General features: G+C 48.2%; 1 protein-coding gene across 1 annotated transcript; it reads left to right on the top strand.

Moving 5' to 3' along the window:
* Positions 1-848: 848 nt before the first annotated feature.
* Positions 849-3,743, top strand: LOC135978965 (transmembrane protein 179B-like). Its single transcript, XM_065579645.1, has 3 exons — positions 849-1,237; positions 1,822-1,900; positions 2,510-3,743. The coding sequence occupies exons 1-3, from the start codon at positions 1,194-1,196 to the stop codon at positions 2,663-2,665; spliced, it is 279 nt and encodes a 92-aa protein (XP_065435717.1). The 5' UTR covers positions 849-1,193; the 3' UTR covers positions 2,666-3,743.
* The last annotated feature ends 14,979 nt before the right edge of the window (positions 3,744-18,722 follow it).

Below are 18,722 nucleotides of genomic sequence, written 5' to 3'. Positions count from 1 at the left end.
AAAACCAGCATGAGCTTATAAAGGGGATAAGGCAAAATGCCACGTTGATTGTGAATACAGAAAGAGCTATAACTGACTGCTTACTATGATTCTAACATTCCATTCAATTTCACATTCATTCACACATTCATTCATACACACACAGGTTCTGCAAGGTTGTTATCATAATTACCAGCCTTAGAGTTGTTCATGCCAAGCTACTGGCTAGGTGGCCTGGACATGAGGATGGAGCCGAGTCTTGTCAGATGCACGTCTGATGCTCCTGGAGGGTGGTTGCAGAACCAGACTCAAAGTTCTCCGTTTTTAGAGTCTGTCTTTAGAGGAATTCATCCTCATTCAAATCCATAGGGTTTGCTTCGTCATGCTGTTTTCACATTTGAAGTGATAATCAATTACTGTTCTCACGTTTAAAATGATAGTCCATCATATTATTATCTTGTTCTTCGGTTCTTCAGCCCCTCCGTCCTTGGGGTAGTTGGGGTGGATTCCGGTTTGCCCTATGGGGTCATCCAGTTATCTCCATCCCGCGCATTCTTCGGCCAAATGTTCCTGGGTAGTTATTATTTATTAGGCTGGCACTTCAACCTTTTATTACTCATTCAAACATACGTTTACAATCACACCCTATTTCACGTAACTTAACTATTCCCAAATCATTAGAGCAAGACAGACTCCAATGAATCTATCCGTGCCACTTGTCACACATGAAAAGAAAACAAGCAAGATAGGTATGTAAAAGTGGAGGAACAACAAATTTTGTTCCTGAATTCAGAAAAAAACATTGTGTAACATGTTGTTATCTTATCACTTTTAGGACAAACTCTTTGTTTCTGAATGTTTTTCTACAATTAGCACAGACCTTGCAAACTAACAGGCCTGCGTCAAACTCAGCAGGCTGAGCAAACGAGCTGAGAGACCTATTTCTTTCTAATAATACAAGCCGTATCCGGGGTCTGTACTGGACCATATTTTCCCCAAAATAATTAATGTATTAATTATTACTTTTAATCCAACACTACCCCTCTGTCGGAAGGGCCGGGAAGAAGGAAGTGAGGGGGTGGAGGGTCGGCAGGGTGCTATATTGGGCGCCATGAAGGCGTGACTCCAGGGGGTGCCCAGGACGACCCTACGGATGCTGCTAAGGGAAAAATCTTCCGGCTGGCGTGCATGTGGCGTGCACACACCTGGTTGGAATGGACATGAACAACACATCTCGAAGAACAATAATTACAAGAAGGTGAGTAACAACAAGAATCAAAGCAGCTCTGCTGAGGAACCTGCGGGAGCAGATTGCCCAGTATCTCCGCGAGAGTTTCCTGGAGATCTCTGAGGGAGATTCACGTGAAGTGAGGGAATGTATCAACAGCCTGTTCCACCGCTCAAATTAGGCATGATGTGGGAGACAAGCCTGCTTTCTTCAACCCTCCTGCCCCCAGCAATTCCCAAAATCAGATCCACTTACTGGGGCCTCCTCTCCTGTTTGTGCTTCGCCAATATCCGACTGCTGTGACCGGCTAGGCTCCTCCGGGGAGGAATGAGCTCCTGGCTGAAGGCATCTCTGGCCTCTGAGTCCTCCTCTACCGCTGGTTTCCCCTCCCCTTCTTCATCCAAGATGGCCTCCTCCTGGCTCGGTCCACTCTCCGCCGGCAATGAAGTCAATGAAGTATCCACAGGGGACTTCACAGTGGAGGTGGGATCACCACCGAGTATTGCGTCCAGCTCTTTGTAGAACCGGCAGCCCGTGTGCACAGCACACGTGTGGGATTTCTCCTCTAGTTCTCCAGCTAATCCATGCTCTGTCCTTTCTTAACTCCACTCTAGCTGCCAAGAGGTCCAGCACACACAGTGGTTCCCACAGTATAATGCAGCAAGGTTCTACAACAATCTCTACAGTGCTGAGGTAAGAATTAACCCAGGGCTAGGGGGCAGCAGCTGACGGGGGCGGAGGGAACAGCAGAACTTCTGCCCCCAAGAGTTTCAAGGAGGGCTAGCCATTGCTGTGAGAAACAGGGAAGCACAGCAGCACGAACACAGCATGAGCGGCTTGTGAGAACCATTATTCTCAGGCCCCTGGTTTGGGCCCCGGCCCATTAGAGGAGACCACGGGGGAGGGAAAGAGGGTGGACTCTATCCCATTAACAGTCAGTCCCTTTACTATTAGTGAGGAAATTCCGCTTGCTGCAGTGCAGTCAGCTTGGGGGACTCCAGGCAGCCGGATTTAGTATCTCGGTGGCCCCTGATGTTTGTAGGTGAGCTAAGAACGAAGTCGAACACCCTCATGCTTCGGGGGAGGAGGGAATCCCACCCCACGTGGGCCAGGTGTGGTACAGCCAGGTGTTCACTGATGAAGCAGCAGGCAGGACAGACAACTGTACAAGCAAATGGTCTGGCTGCCTCTTCCTGGGGCAGGGGCTTTGGAGGAACTGTCTGAGGAAGACGGGCAGGGAGGGCAATACACAGCCATGTTTCACCAACCCCCTGCTACCTGTGGTTCTCCCCACTCCGACAGGCGGCTGCCTGGGTGAACTTCTTCTGGTGTCTGCTGATGGTCCTGATGCTCGTGCAGCGCAGACAGGAAGCCCCGTTCCAGCTCCTGCAGCGCAACGACCCCGAGTGGAGCTCCGAGACAGACGCCATCTTTGGTGCCCGGCCACAGAGGCCATGAGACTGGGAGGGACAAGCAGCCTCAGTTTGGGCAAGGGGGGGAATGTGTTTGTGTGTGAGAGAGAGAGAGCGCACGCACGAAGGGGGGAGAGGAGAGGGCTGGAAGCATCCCCCTTCCCCCTCCCCCCGTGCCTTTCTTCTGGCTTCAGGGGTGCTCTGCTTGTCCTCCTCTGGCCATTCTGGTTCTTGATAGAGAGGGAAGCCAATGGACTGGCCAGTAATCCTGGCTGTCTGGCGTGATCCCACTCATAGTCCCAACCTCCAGTACCTGTCTCCTCCCACCTCCACCCGTACAGAGGGGGTGGGCCAGGGCTAGGGTTCACCTCGCACACAGGCACCCTACGGGGGGGCGGGGTGTTCTGAATATGAGAGGATCTCAGCACAGACATGAGCTGTGCAGCGCTCCTTGACATCCCCACCGGAACCCACTGTTGACACTGCAGGTTCTGTAATCCTTGGATCTGAGGGACACCGGCAGCCAGATCCAATCTCCCCTCCCCCAAAGCTCTCTGATGTCAGTGTGATGGGCTTTATGTAAGACCGTGGGGTGCATCTGCTTTAAATACCAGAGACACTGGGAGTGCATGAGCCCATTCCAGCTGGGCGTGTGTAATCACAGAACTAGCTTAGTGGAGGCAGAGCGATTCTTCTCAGGGAGTGGGGAAAGGAGGGCTTAGAGCGGGCCCCTGCCCGGATGGGAGAGACAAGCCCCAGCAGCACCACTGTGACACTCGTTACAGGATGTGGGGCCCAAGTGCCAATGGGCTGGGTGTCCGATTGTCCAAAGCTGGTTGCCGTACCCTCTCAGCGAGAGGGCACCTCATTTCAGGAGCCAAAGAGAGAATGCCAGCTGCCTAACTGCAGGCGATCCTGCTGGGCCAACAAGTCCCTTCCACGGGGTGTTTGAAGACCAGAGCAAGAGGGAAGGGCCCATTCATGCCTAAATGCCTCTGCAGACCCCGCTCCTGCTCAGGGGTCTGGATCTCCTTGCACCATTATTGTATGTGGAACTGGGCCCGTTTCTTGTGCCTTTTCATTTTGTATTAATCCTTGTTATTAAAATGATGATTTTCACCAGATCAGCTTGTGCAGGGGCCATTTAGTCTTCCTGGAAACCCCCCCAGATGCTGTTACTACTCAGTACAACCGCATGTGGAGACCCACACCCAGCTATATTGCATGAATGCTACCAGAGCCACTCATGAATCACACAAAGAAAGGCACCACCCAAATCCCCCCAGCTCCCAGCACTGTACCTCAGGAATATACCATCTTGCACTGCTCAAGATGAGTAATGCAGATTTATTAACTGGTTCACCACTTCATCAATGGAAAATGGACATGCCCCAGCCTTTGTGACCTGAGCAGATTTACCAAACGCTTCAGGCAAACTTGCTGGAGTTACCAAAAGAAAAGAAAAGATAAGCATGCAGTCTAAACTCTCAAGCTATAGACTGGGTGACATCTAGATTAAGCAGTTTTTCTCACTGCACTGGATATTGCAGGTTGGTCACAGTTTTTCATCTGCAGGCTTTTCCTCTTAGCCTCAGGACAATCTCTTCATCTCCAGCTTTCTTGTTGCCTTCAGCGTAGGTAGGGGAGAAGAGAAAGGATGAAGCATGTGGCCACTGTGTTGTGTTTTATACCCTTGGTCCATGTGCTTGAAGAAAACAAGTCCAGGCATGTCTGGTGGGCATTGCTGAGTCCCTAGAGCAATTCTCTGGTGTGGCCTTGTGCAAGTGAGTCATTGCATTGTAGCTCCCTTGCTGGACAATGGCTATTGATGGTTGTTTGACACCCACCCTGATGTTGGTTAGCTCCTTTGTTCTTGTCTCTGGGGATCTACCCTGTTTCCCCGAAAATAAGACATCCTCCGAAAATAAGGCCTACTTACAGTTTTGCCTCTCGTTGTAATATAAGGCATCCCCCCGATAATAAGACCTCCCCGATAATAAGGCATCCACCGATAATAAGGCATTTTTCATTTCTGAAAAATAAGACATCCCCTGAAAATAAGACCTAGCGCATCTTTGGGAGCAAAAATTAATATAAGACACTGTCTTATTTTCGGGGAAACAGGGTAATATCTGGGCTATTCCTCAGCCTATTTTAGTGGCATCCAGATAACCCAATATCATGACTTCATATGCACTAATGATACACATATTTAGATAGAACAATGGCTTTCAGCGGATCATAATGGAAAATGGACATGCCCCAGCCTTTGTGGCGGGAGGGATAGCTCAGTGGTTTGAGCATTGGCCTGCTAAACCCAGGATTGTGAGTTCAGTCCTTGAAGGGGCCATTTAGGGATCTGGGGCAAAAATCTGTCTAGGGATTGGTCCTGCTTTGAGCAGGGGGTTGGACTAGATGACCTCCTGAGGTCCCTTCCAACCCTGATATTCTATGATAACCTTTCCCCAATACCTCTCCTGGCATGATTTAGATGAAATATCACAATCATATATACACGATGACTATGGGGGTTACAGGGCGCTCCCCCCGGGATATAGAATGTCACAATAGTGTGCTCTGTTTGGTTGGGGCACCGTATCCTGAGCCTAACTGTTCTGTTCATTCCCTCTGGGGCACCTGGCATTGGCCACTGTCGGAAGACAGGACACTGGACTAGATGGATCATTGGTCTGACCCAGTATGGCCGGTCTCATGTTCTTATGGACTTGTCATCCAGTCATCGCAAGGCCCTCTATAAACATTCTGGTATCAGTGCGGCTCCGTAAGATGGAACAGGATCTAGGTCCTGTCTTCAGTACTTAGTGGATTCCCATTCCAATGATATCTGAGCCCCTCGCAATCTCTTAACGTATTTATGTTCACGACATCCCTGAGATGAACGGCAGGGCTGTTATTCCCATTGACCAGATGGCGAAGTGAGGCACAGGGAAGCTATGTGACTTGCCCAGGGTGACAGGTCTGGGTCTCCCAAGTCCTAGGCTAGTGCCCCACAGCAGCTCTCCATCTTACAAAGGGGGACACCAAAGCACAGGCTGGGAAAGTGACTTAAAAGTTCAGTTACACAGTGAGTCAAAGGAACTAAGAAATGAATTCAAATTTACAGTGAAATTAGGGAAGAAAAGAGGGCAGATTTTGTTGCACAGAGCATGAGGCAGAACCTTTTAAACAAAATCCTTGAGGCTTTTACGTACAACATGCAAGAGATACCATATTCTGGCCCAGTATGAAAGTACAAGGTGAGTTACTGCAGTATGTGTATAGCACCTAAGGCAAAAATACCGAAGAATCAACAATTGTGTAGGCACCCAGTAGCTTTTGATGGCACCCCAGGGTGCATAGAAACGCCTTGAGATAGATTAAATAGTTGCCAAAAGAAAAGTAATTTACTTGTTTTGCTCTCTTAAATGGCACAACTTCAGGATACCCGACAATAGACGATAAACCTCACAGGAGCTGTTTTCAGTTAACATGGCTTTTCTTAACAGTTTCTTATGAGTTTAGTTCTTAATGAGCATCCACACTAGGGAAAACAGGTGTGCTTTTATTACATGCTAGCCAGGGCCGGCTCCAGGGTTTTGGCCGCCCCAAGCAGCCCCCCGCCCCAAAAAAACAAAAAAAGCCGCAATCGTGATCTGCGGCGGCAATTCAGCGGGAGATCCTTCGCTCCGAGCGGGAGTGAGGGACCGTCCGCCGAATTGCCGCCAAATAGCTGGACGTGCCGCCCCTCTCTGGAGCGGCCGCCCCAAGCACCTGCTTGCCAGGCTGGTGCGTGGAGCCGGCCCGGATGCTAGCTGACCTGGTAAAATCCCAGTGAGGACAAGGCAGTTTGTAGTTTTCACATGCGTTAGCAGTCGCAGGTAATCCCAACCCAAAAGTTTATCTTGATTTGCTAATGTGTTAAAACTACACTTGTCTTGTCTTCACTAGGACTTTATTTTGTGTTAGTTCATGTTAGGAACACGCTTTGTATTCCCATGTGACGACAAGGCCTCAGAGAAGCAGCTGCAATGCATGAATCACTGAATCCTGTACGTTTGCAGCAAGCTGGAGTTTCGCACAAAACACAACCCCCTTTCTGAACTAGTGCAAATCATATGTGTTGCCTAAGAAGCATTTGCAACTGGCAAAAGTGTCTAGATCAGGGGTCGGCAACCTTTCAGAAGTGGTGTGCCGAGGTCTTCATTTATTCACTCTAATGTAAGGTTTTGCGTGCCAGTGATACATTTGAACGTTTTTAGAAGATCTCTTTCTATAAGTCTATAATAGATAACTAAACTATTGTTGTATGTAACGTAAATAAGGTTTTAAAATTTTTTAAGACACTTCATTTCAAATTAAATTAAAATGTAGAGCCCCCCGGACCAGTGGCCAGGACCCGGGCAGTGTTGAGTGCCACTGAAAATCAGCTCGTGTGCCGCCTTTGGCACGTGGGCCATAGGTTGCCTGCCCCTGGTCTAGATCAAGGCAAGGTACCCAAGTTCTGTGCCTCGGAATGCTGAACTGTGGGAAAATACTGAATACCATCTTTTCTCCTCCCAAAGAGGGCAGCATTTTCAATTGCAATAGCAACAACAAAGGAAGGCAGGAATAGTATGGAAGAAAGAGCTAGTGAGGATACGTAGGACAACAGTGTGTCAAGAGAGAGCCCAAAAAGATCAATAGAAGGAGAATGGAAGAACAGTTAGAATAAGAACCCAGAGCTAAGAGGTAACCAGCAGGTCTACCTGTACTACACTAGCTATTACGCATGTCTTAAAGCACCATGCTACTCTGGACAGGGACATAAGCAGTATTTGTTCATTAATAACATTTGTGTTGCAATACCCCAGAGGACTCACTTTGCTTTCAGAATGTTACGGCACTGAAGCATAAGATACAGTCCAGCCCCTGCCTTCAGGGAGTTCACAAGCCAAGTGATATGGTAGCTTTAGTGAAGAACACATACCCATTAACACAAGCAGAAGTGTTTGAGTCAGGGAGTCTGATTGCCTTTGAGAAAGCAGGGGGCTGGGGGTGGTACCCAGCATGTGGTGATAGACACAGCAACCATTTTTCCTCTGTGTAATGAAAGTCTTAATTTCTCTTTGGGGAAAACATTGCTCTATGCTGGTGGTGTACATTTATTTGTGTGGATAAAAATGAACTTCTTTGTCTGCTACTGGTGGATTTTGAAAAAGCTGATTAAAGTAACAATGTGGGAGTCCACTCTGTGCTGTGACCACTTTCAATAGGCTGGTTAACTACTACTTGCCAGACTGAAGGGCCTTAGAGAGACAAAGGTGGGTGCAGTGATATCTTTTAGTGGACCAACTTGTTGGTGAAAGAAACAAGCTTTCGAGCTATACAGAGCTCTTCCCCAGGTCTGGGGCTATGTCTACACTGGAGTCCTTACAGCTGTACCACAGCCGCTCTATACTGGCGGGAGAGCTCTCTCCCATCAGCATAATAAAACCATCCCATGAGTGGCGGTAGCTATGTCAATAGGAGAGCATCTCCCAGCGACATAATGGTGCTTCTGTCAGTGAAACTTATGTCAGTCAGGCATGTGTTTATTTCACACCCCGACCGACAAAAGTTTTACCAACAAAAGTGCTAGTGTAGACATAGCCTAGGAAAGGTACTTGGTGTCACAGCAAAATACAAGATTGAACGGAGAGTTTAGCCTAAGTAGTTAGCACATAACCTAAGGGACCTTTTTATCGTGCTGTATATTTCAGTATAACCCCCCCTGCTCTAAATAAGAGCAGTTCTATTCCTCTGCTTCCAAAGTTCTTCTCCTATAGCCATGCTGGTCAGTTTCCCCATGTAGACAGGCCCTGAGGCTCCCCTAGATATACCATGATCCAAGCTGATGGGGGTGAGATCTTTGACATGTTCATTGGTGCTTCATTGGAACAAACTACCGAGGGCAGCGGTGGATTCTCCATCTCTGGATGTCTTCAAGTCCGCAGGCCTTTCTGGGAGATAGACTTAGTCCCACATATGTTATTTGGCTCCCTACAGGGACAAATGGATGAAATTCTATGGCCTGTGTTACACAGGCGGTCAGATCAAATGATCCCATTGTCTCTGCTGCCCTTAAAGTCTAGGAAGCTGTTGTTGCTGCTTTGCCAAAAAAAGGAAGGGAGGTGGCAAAGGAACGTTTGAGATGACAGCCCCTCCCTAATGAATGGCACATTTTCAGCACTTCAGTAATTTAACTGGGAATCCCGTCTGTCTCTTCTCCGCTGAGGTAGGGCAGACCTGCCCCTCAGAAACACTTGGATTCTAATCTCCTCTGAGGCAGATCTCCAGTCAGATCCCACTCTAAGCAGTTTTCTGTGTTTAACCAGTTTTGCTATGGCCAGGGAGAGGGGGATTCTAACCTGGTGGATAATAGCTGTTTGTGCAAGAAAGCAGTGTGTCTGTGAATGGATTTCAGGGTAGCAGCCGTGTTAGTCTGTATCCTCAAAAAGAACAGGAGTACTTGTGGCACCTTAGAGACTAACAAATTTGTTTGTCTCTAATAAATTTGTTAGTCTCTAAGGTGCCACAAGTACTCCTGTTCTTTCTGTGAATGGAGTTTCTGAATGTCTATTCTAATGTCTCAGAAGTGAATCTGGAATTGGATCAAGAGCAGAAAGATGTCACTGGTCAGGAAAATGTTTCTCAGGAGCAGATTAAAGTAAATGGTCAGGTTAAAGCCCTAACTGAAGAAAGAAAGGGTGAAATATTGGGGGCTAGTACAGCTTGTAGAAGTGAACCTCAAAAAGGTAACTGTGATTTGCTAAAAGTAGCTCAGTGTAGTGAAAAGAGCAGCAGTTTATCTGTTGGGAAGGCAGGGATAAAGGAAGAAGGTGTCTCCAGCTCTTCTTTGTCTGTGAAGCAGACAGAAGGTGCCTTCAGCCTGTGATGGTTGAAAATAGTGTAGCTGTCTCAAAGTTGGTTCTGGATTCAACTAAAGCCCAGGAAGGAAATGGTCCTAAGTTTGTGTCTGCTGGGGAGAATGGCACTGTAACTAGGTTGCATCCAGTTAGTGTCTTAGCAAAATCCCAGAGACCAGACAATTCTGGTGCTTGTATGCTAATGTGTGGTTGGAAAAGGGTATAGCAACTCTGTCTGATCAGGGTAATATTGTAGCCAGGGCACAAGGAGAGCAGAAAGGTAATTTGATTGTGTTACCTACTGATGATGTGGAAACTTGTAGCAAGTAGAAAAAATTCCTGAGCTTGTGTGTGTGTGGCAAAGGGAAGGAGAATGCTTCTAACCTTTTATCTAGTAAGTCTCTGTCTGGGTTTGCCTGAAAGGGGATTGTGTAGAAATCTGCCTGATGGACCAAAGGCGATCTTGGATGTAAGTAAGACCCAGAAAAAGAGTCTGTTGTTGCTCAGGAAAATGTTCCTTTAGAGCAAGCCCTAGGTGAAGAGGGTAGGGGCAGAATTTCTGTGAGGGGTGACTTGTTGCGTAGAGAAGCTCCTAAGGGAAGGAATCCTCATGATGGTAATCTGGGCAAGCAGTTTACTGCAACTGAAGGGTGTGAAAGTGATTTAATCAGGGAAGTTTCAATTCCTAACAGCCAGAAATTTTCTGTTGTGAATGGATCCACTGACTTTCCTTTTGAAAGATCCAATGTGGATAGCTTTAAGAAAGTCTCAAATGGAATAAAAGGTGTTAAGAAAGTTGAGCAGCCCTATAACCAAGTGGCTGTGCTTGACCAGCTTATGGGGAAAACAATGGTGTTGGAACAGGAATGTCTCCATTCTGATTCTTTAAGTAAGCAGTCTGTGCTTTAGGGTCTGAGGACAGATTTGGTTACTGGTGTTTCAAAGCAGAACAGTTTTATGGCTAAACGCTTAAGGATGCAGGGGAGAGCAAGCAAACTCTCACCCTCAGACTCTTTGAATTTGTGTGGTATCTCTTTAAGACAAAGTCCAGCTTTGGCAATAATAGCAGTTAAGGATATGAAAACGGGGCGGCGGGGGTGGGGGGGGGACTGGCTCCTGTCTGTGGTGATGCAAATTACTTGACTGACTGGGAGAGGAAGGACTTGCTAATAGCTGTTAGCACAGAGAGCCCACCCAATCAGCCAGTGAATTCTGTTAAGCAAGAGAAATCAGGGTTTGATCCTGCAGAACAAGGAGAAAAGAGAAAACTGAATTTTGCAAAGGGAAGCCACAGGTTAACCCGAAAATGCCCCAACTCCAATGGTATTGAGCCAAAGGTGTGGCATGACAAACATGACTGTAGATGGACACTTGCAATGAATTTGTTGTTATTGCTAATGGTAATTTTTGTAACTAATGTGTTGCTATTACCACAAACTGTAAAAATGTACAATGTGCCTAATCTTTTGGAAGATCCCTTGAACATGTTAAAAGGAATACATGAGAACAGACTTTATGTTAAAAGGCCTTGTTATACTGATGTTTCACAGTTAATGCCTGTAAACAGTACTGGAACTTTTCACAGGGGAAAAGACATTCCAGACCTAATGTGCTGTGTGAAAAGGGAAACTGAGGCACACTACTATATTGCTTTCATGGCTAAATACCAAGATTCCTGTACTATGAACAACCTTAATGTCTACATTGACTTGATGTTGACTGGGTTCCAAACATTTGCCAGAGCTTGTAAAGCGGTTTTCTTTAGCTCTTGGCAAGTTCACACAAGACATACAGGAACCATGCTGCAAGAGCAGATCCAATCCACTATTGTTCTAACCAAGTTTTACCTTGAGTTTGTAAAGACATTCAATCATGTTATTAAACATGACTTTGATAAACCATTTCTGTTATACACTGGTCTGGCTTCTAACCCAATACTAGCTGTAGTGAGACAGACCCAAGGATGGGGAGCTCTTGGGATTCAGTCAGAGATGTTTGTGTCATCCCTTCCTGCATCAGTTTTGCGTTGGGGGTGTGACGTTATTGATATAATCTGGGACCATATAGATCATTGTTGCAACCAAGGTCCAGAAGTGGCACCCAAATCTTGTATAAAGGGGGTCAAATGGGGTGTCTAAGACAAGGTTATGGTTTACTGGTTATGATTATGCTGTCTATACGTGTTTATCAATTTTGTAGTTGAAGTTATGAATATTGGCTCTATACTGTCTGTATTTCAAACTTATGCTATGCTTCTGGGTGACATCCCAGACAAGCTGGTGTTAGCTCTGCCTAGCCTGCTTGATGGCCCATTAAGGACCATCAACTATACAATGGACCCATTGAGAGAAGCCAAATATGCCTTCGCAAAAAGAAGAACAGGAGTACTTGTGGCACCTTAGAGACTAACAAATTTATTAGCGCATAAGCTTTCGTGGACAACAGCCCACTTCTTCGGATGGCTGTAGTCCTCGAAAGCTTATGCTCTAATAAATTTGTTAGTCTCTAAGGTGCCACAAGTACTCCTGTTCTTCTTTTTGCGGATACAGACTAACACGGCTGCTACTCTGAAACCTGTCAAATATGCCTTGAGACTCAGCAAAGTATGCAGGAACTGGACCATGTGACTCCAGACTCCATTTTGCTGTAATTTTCCACAGTAAGAACAAAGAGGTGTTCTTACACCTGGAAAAGACTTATATAAGGCTGATGCCTCATCTCCATTTTGTCTTCAATCCTGCTTCTTACCTCTGGAGGGACTTTGCTACAAACGGAAGCTCTACAAAGGACTGATGACCCATCCCAGCTGGGGATGTTCCAGAGACTTGATTTGAACCTGCAGCTTATTCTATCTCTGCTGCAAGCCTGAACCAAGAACTTTGCCATTACTGTACGTAACTGATTCCATTTAACCAATTCTAGCTCTCATCTCTATCTCTTTCCTTTTATAACTAAACCTTTAGATTTTAGATTCTAAAGAATTGGCAACAGCGTGATTTGTGGGTAAGCTCTGATTTGTATATTGACCTGGGTCTGGGGCTTGGTCCTTTGGGATCGAGAGAACCTTTTTTCTTTTACTGGGGTATTGGTTTTCATAACCATTTATCCCCATAACGAGTGGCACTCTCAGTTGGTTCCCGCCAGAACCGCATCCTTACACACCTATCAACCCTGAATGAGAGGGCGGGGCTACTCAGGGAGAACAGGGTTTAAAATAAATTATGCTTCTAACCGACCAGAGGAGCTAGTGGACAGGAGCAGCTAACAGGAGTTTTGCGAGGGAGTTCTCCAGGTGACAGAGGAGTGACTATGTGACCCTTGGGGTGAGTTTTGTTGTCTGTAGTGGTATGTGTTTTGTGGGGTGCTTGCTGCTTGACTGACATACATAGTTGTGATGGGATCCCCGGGGTGCAACCTGAGACTGTGGGAGCGCTGTGCCCCCTTTTCTCACTAGCCTGGGTGGTCTAATGAATGGCACATTTTCAGCACTTCAGTAATTTAACTGAGAATCCCATTTGTCTCTTCTCCGCTGAGGTAGGGCAGACCTGCCCCTCAGAAACACTTGGATTCTAGAGTAGCAGCCGTGTTAGTCTGTATCCGCAAAAAGAAGAACAGGAGGACTTGTGGCACCTTAGAGACTAACAAATTTGAGGTTGATGGATTTCCACTCCATACGGCTAAATGCAGTGCATAATGAAAGGTTTCAGAGTAGCAGCCGTGTTAGTCTGTATCCGCAAAAAGAAGAACAGGAGGACTTGTGGCACCTTAGAGACTAACAAATTTGTTAGTCTCTAAGGTGCCACAAGTCCTCCTGTTCTTCTTTTTACTTGGATTCTAGTCTTCTCTGAGGCAGATCTCCAGTCAGATCCCACGAAGCCCAGGAACAGGGGTGAGGGACCCTCGAACACATCCCACGATCGGGGTGCCTTGGGTCAATGATGGGGATGTGCTTGCAAATGCTCTGGAAAGAAAGAGCCACATGGTGATAGATTCAGGCGATAGGAACAAACAGGGCCACCCAGAGGATTCAGGGGGCCTACCCCGCTCCAGGGTCCCCGAAAAACTCGTGGGGGCCCTTGTGGGGTCTGGGGCAAATTGCCCCATTTGCCCTCCTCCCCTCCCCCCCCCCCCCCGGGCGGCCCTGGGAACAAACATCTGGAACAGGTATCAGCATGCAGAATATGTGCCTTTCTGGCTCTGGTGAGCTCTGCTCTGCTAGCAGGAATGGGAAGGGGAAGGATTTGGCTGCGCATTCTTCTGTCTGTGCTTCATGAAACGGAGTATTTCCAATTCTCCTTTCAACTGACAAGTCTTGGCTCAAGGGACTTGATTGTGTCAGGTGTATGAGATCAGGCCCTTGAATACAGATAGTCATTGCTTGATGAAGGGAAGAAAATGATATATGCCATAGCAGGACAGTGTAAATTTGCAATTCACAGGGTTGACAGTTCCCTTCTGGATCCCTGCTTTTACCCTATGACCTCACTCCTTTTCCTGTTTTCTCTTTTGTTGGCCCCCGTATTTATTTGAGCCCTGGGTCCAGTAGCTCCTCCCCTTAGTCTGGGGGGAGGCTGCCACTGGTCCCGGGAACTCAATACAGTAGAACCTCAAAGTTACAAATGCGCCTTGGGAAATGGAGGTTGTTCCTAACTCTGAAGTGTTTGTAGCACTGAACAAAACGAGATGGGTGTTCTTTTCAAAGTTTACAACTTGAACATTGATTTAATACAGCTTTGAAACTTTACCAAGGACAAGATTCTGCTTGTAACCATCTTAATTTAAATGAAACAAGCACAGAAAGAGTTTTCTTATCTTGTCAAATCTTTTTTTAAACTTTCCCTCTTATTGTGAGTAGTTTACGTTTAACACAGTACTACTGTACTGTATTTGCTAGTCCTCCCCCACCTTTTTTGTCGCTGCTGCTGCTTGATTGCATACTTCTGGTTCCAAATGCGGTGTGTGGTTGACTGATCAGTTTAGTGTTCGTAACTGTGAGGGTCTACTGTAGATACAGGGCTAACAGCCCAGTGTCATCATAAGGGCTGGCTTCATGCAGATTGCTTGAGCCTTTCTCTGCTGAGGCTGGATAGTATAATAATATAGCTGAGTGCACTCCACAGCGCAGCTACCAGACCTGGAATCACTGAGAGCTGGGTTATGTAATAGAGCCTCAGAACTCAACCTTTATATTGTGGCTGAAGACAGTAGTGGCTGTGAGAGATGCTGTCCTGGGAACAGTACTAACTTCTGACTGCAAACCATGAATGGAGGCCAGCAGGAGGAAAAGGAGGGAAGTGGTGTGCTAAAGGAGTATTTGTTCATCGGACTGTCAGATCTGCAGGTGGGGAAACTGAGGCAAAGGACATTGCCCAATGCACTGTGGAAGTGGGGGTTTTGCTTAGTATTCATTCACTATGCAGTTGATTTATTGTTTCCCATATGAATGCTGTCCCTTTTCTCTTATAAGTTTTCTTTGTTTCATACACAGTTACTTGTGACAGAAAATTTGCCTGTTAAGGGTGCCTTAAGGAGGGGGATTTAGTTTTCCCCAGGCTTCTTGGTGGGAGCTTGAGCCAGTGTGTTTGTTAATTACAAGCGGAACCGCTAGATATTTCAAGCAGGTCCTTGCTGCTACTGACAAGACCTCGCAGAAGGGGTCCCTTAGTGATTGGTCTCTATGGGGCGACCACAGTGAAGGGAGTATGTATGACTGTTTTCTATCGTTTAATTAAAACTAGAGCTTTCATTTGGGCCTAATTCTGTTAAATAGATTGAATAATTATATAGTTAACTTTCCTTCTGCCACCAAAGCTCTCATCAAAGCCCTGGGGAGTCTGAAGTGCAAAAGTATCATGGGCCTGAATGCCCCGTGACTTCAAAGGTAGTTTTATGGCGAGGGACTCTCACAGGCAAAAACGCAAAATTCCTGTCAAGTAGAATTATTTGTCTGGTTTTGTGTTTCTAGACAGAACTGTAAAAAGGGTGACTATTTACAGGACCAAATTGATTTGATTTATTTTTAAATTGCTACTTTGGCCTTTTTACAGAAATAGCAGCAAACTGCTCTTCTACAAACTCTTGTGAAAGGTTCTAGTTTTGCTTGATCAGGTTAGTTTAGTTCAGTGGTGACTGTGCGGTTTTGTCCTGGTGCAACTCCACTGTCCAATTTAATGAATTTGTCCAGTTGATTCTTTCCTGGAGTGTACATTGTCCCAGACTCTTAAACAAGAAGTTAAATACTGAAATGCAGGCTGGAAATAATGTCCAGATACCCTTGAATGGAGTCGCTTGAAATACCTGCTGGCTTGGAACCTTCGAGCTTGCAGTCGCTTGATGATACCGACTGAAGTGATGAACAGTGTGGAAGGGGAGAGCTCAGGAAATGTGCCTGTCTGCCCAAACATCAGTGCCACTATCTTATTACTTCCAAAGTACTTGTAAATTTACGATCCCAGCTGTGGGCTCTGCACCATTGTGCACAGAAGCCCTGTTCCCTGCCTGCCTAGATGGTTATTCTCTGGCTGCATTAAATGTGTTCCAGTGGGGCGTGGAGTTCTGTGGGGCAGTGACCGCAGTTCCCCCAGACAGGGCAGAGCCCAGGCGGCGGTGCTGGCCCAAGAAAGAGAAACCCTCCTGCATGGTGGAGAAAGAAGCCAGGATGTTCTGAGCCCTTGGCTGGAGGCTGGACAGTGCAGGAAATGATGCTTCATGGCAGCAGAGGGAGACTGGACTCTGGGTGAGAGATAGTGTGGGGGGAAATAAACAGTGAATGGGGGCCTCTTGTCCTATGCAAGGATATCTTCTGTTGACCCTAGGGAGAGGTACCTTCCCCCGTCCCGTAGATGGATGGTGGGACTGGGGTGGGTGGGAATCCCTGTGCACTTGCAGGTGACCCTGCTCAGAATCCTATCTGACAGTATAGTTGAGCCTGAAGCATCCATGCTTTCCCACCTCCCCAGTCCCTACACACTAGTACCTGTTTAGTCCCCACGCAGAGAGTCCCACTGCTTCCCCGCAGAGGGAGGGTGAGGTCCTTAGTTTTTCCTATATAGAGGATCACCCTGCATAGAGCAACCTGGTGCCCACCAATATCCCCTATGCAGCTCCCGAAACAGGGGTCTCTACAGTCCCTTTGCTGCCACCGGGTGGTCACGGCGGCTCATTACAGCCATCTGGCGGGGGAAGCGCACGCGCAGTAGGTTCCGGCAGCCCCTTTACAGGAGCAGCCCTGGCAAAACCCGGCGGCATCCCCTCCCCTTTTTCGAGCCAGAGGCATGTTGAGCTCCTATTGGTCCGGGCGGCGCAGGGGCGGGGCATAACACCCGTCCCGACCCCGGCCGCGCCCAGGCTAGGGTAAGGCGGGCTCGTGCTGGGCTTGCTACGCCCCGTTCGCAGCTAGGGGACAGGAGCGCTGGGAGGGGCCAGACCAATTGAGCCTCTCCCCCGAGTGGCCGAGCTCCAGGCTACCCGCCCTGTGAGGAGGCCCCGCCTCCCCAGCGGGTGCCTGGTCTCCGCAGCGTGGGGCTGGCGGGGCTCTGGCTGACCGGACACCTCTGTCTCCAGAGAGAGACGCGCTCTGCGCTGGAGGGACAGAGCCTGGCCACAGGGTCCCGGCCTGGGGCTCTGGCCTGAGGGAGCCGCTTTGGGCGTTTGAATTCGCCCTTCAGAGCACGAGGTGGGTGAGGTGACAGCTTGGATTGGACCAACCCCCCTGCGGGGAGGGAGGGGGGCCTTGCACAGCGCGCGGCGCTTTTCTTCTGGCCGGGCGGCGTTCTCCTCTCGCTAGCTGCCGCCCGAGCCTGCCGGGGGCACAATGGAAAAGTTTGGCTGCGCTTTGAACTGCTCGAGTCTCGCAGGCTCCCCCCACCCCCATCCCCAGTCTGCCCTCCTGGAAAGCAGCGGCCCCTCCCGGGAGCTCCCAGCTGTTGCTCCTACGGAGGGGGGGGGGGCGCAGCTCGGAGGCTCGGGCAGCTGCGATGCTGCAGGGAGGGAGTTGGGGGGGGGGAGGGGATGTGACCAAGCGGTGCCAGCAAACCCTGGCAGAAATTGGGGGGGGGGGCACCCGACTGTGCGTGCCCCCCCCACCCAGTGCATCGCCTCTGCTGGCATCGCTCGGGATGGTGGCTTCACTACAGCGGCGGGGGAGCCGCTCCTGCCGCTGTGCTGAGCGGCCGGGCTGAAGTGCTGCCGCGGCGCAGCTGCAGCGGTTCCATGTAGAGATCGGTGAGGCCGGACCTGACTCCGGTGTGACTTGAGGGGCTCAGAATTCGCTCTGTTTTCCTTCGGATGTGACGGCGAATAAGGAAATAAACCCTGTTACCTGATCACAGATCCTGGGTTGTCTGTAACCCTGGGACTGGCATAAGGAATCCAGGTAAACCTCAATCAGTCTAGGTACTTCTCTGGCCCCCATCACTGCAGTCTCCGTGCACCTCGTGATTATTAAGGGATTCTCCCCGTGCAATGCATGTGAAGTAGGGAAGTGTTCTTCTTAGTTGATAGGGGGTCTGGGAAATTCAGTGACTAGCCCAGGGTCACCTAGGGAAACTTGGCCCAGATTCTTAAATGTATTTAGGCACTTAACTCCCATTGAAATCAGTGGGAGTTAAGCATCTAAATACCTTTGAGGTCAAATCTGGGCCTTTGTGGTTGAGGTAGGAATAGAACCCATGACTTCCCAGGCTCAGTTCAGTATCCTACCTACTAGACCGTCCTTTTCTCCTACTTAAAATGAAGCCAGCAGTTACAGCAGGGCCCTCCCACTAACTTTTCTACATGTGCATATTTTTTTCAGTCTCACATGGATCATGAGTATGATTGAAATCCCGAGTCTTCAGATCCACAGCCAAGACCTGTTCTGCTTAACAGTTCCTCCTTCTATTGGTGTTGTCCTGGAAATGAGCTGCTATGTCCCTGCTACCTCTATTTTACAGCTGTTGTGGCCTCCCAAGAGATGGTGAGGAAAGGGGAGGCGCCTGGGGCACTATTTAAGTTGGGTTTCTCCCTATGGCTGAGGTAATTCAGTCTTTGGCAGCAGGGGAGTAGAGGCAGGAGCTCTGAAAGATGGTGAGTCCCCACAGAGATGTGTGGAAAAGGGGAATATTCTGGCTGTAGTTGGTGGGATGTGTATATTGTTTGTTAAGTTCATGTGTGTCTGTCTCATTTATGGCTAAATTTACCCCTTCTTTTGGGTGTGATTTAAGTTTCCTTTTGGGGGGG

Source organism: Chrysemys picta, unplaced genomic scaffold (assembly GCF_011386835.1).
Source record: "Chrysemys picta bellii isolate R12L10 unplaced genomic scaffold, ASM1138683v2 scaf575, whole genome shotgun sequence".
NCBI lineage: Eukaryota > Metazoa > Chordata > Testudines > Emydidae > Chrysemys > Chrysemys picta.
The sequence above is the reverse complement of the archived record's forward strand: the minus strand, read 5'-3'. Positions and strand labels throughout refer to the sequence as shown.

Excerpts from the sequence above, each read along its gene's own strand:
- LOC135978965 (XM_065579645.1), top strand. The coding sequence starts at position 1,194 with ATGGACATGAACAACACATCTCGAAGAACAATAATTACAAGAAG. Across the intron at positions 1,238-1,821 it reads AGAACAATAATTACAAGAAG|CTGCCAAGAGGTCCAGCACA; the intron begins GTGAGTAACAAC and ends ACTCCACTCTAG. Across the intron at positions 1,901-2,509 it reads ACAATCTCTACAGTGCTGAG|GCGGCTGCCTGGGTGAACTT; the intron begins GTAAGAATTAAC and ends CCACTCCGACAG.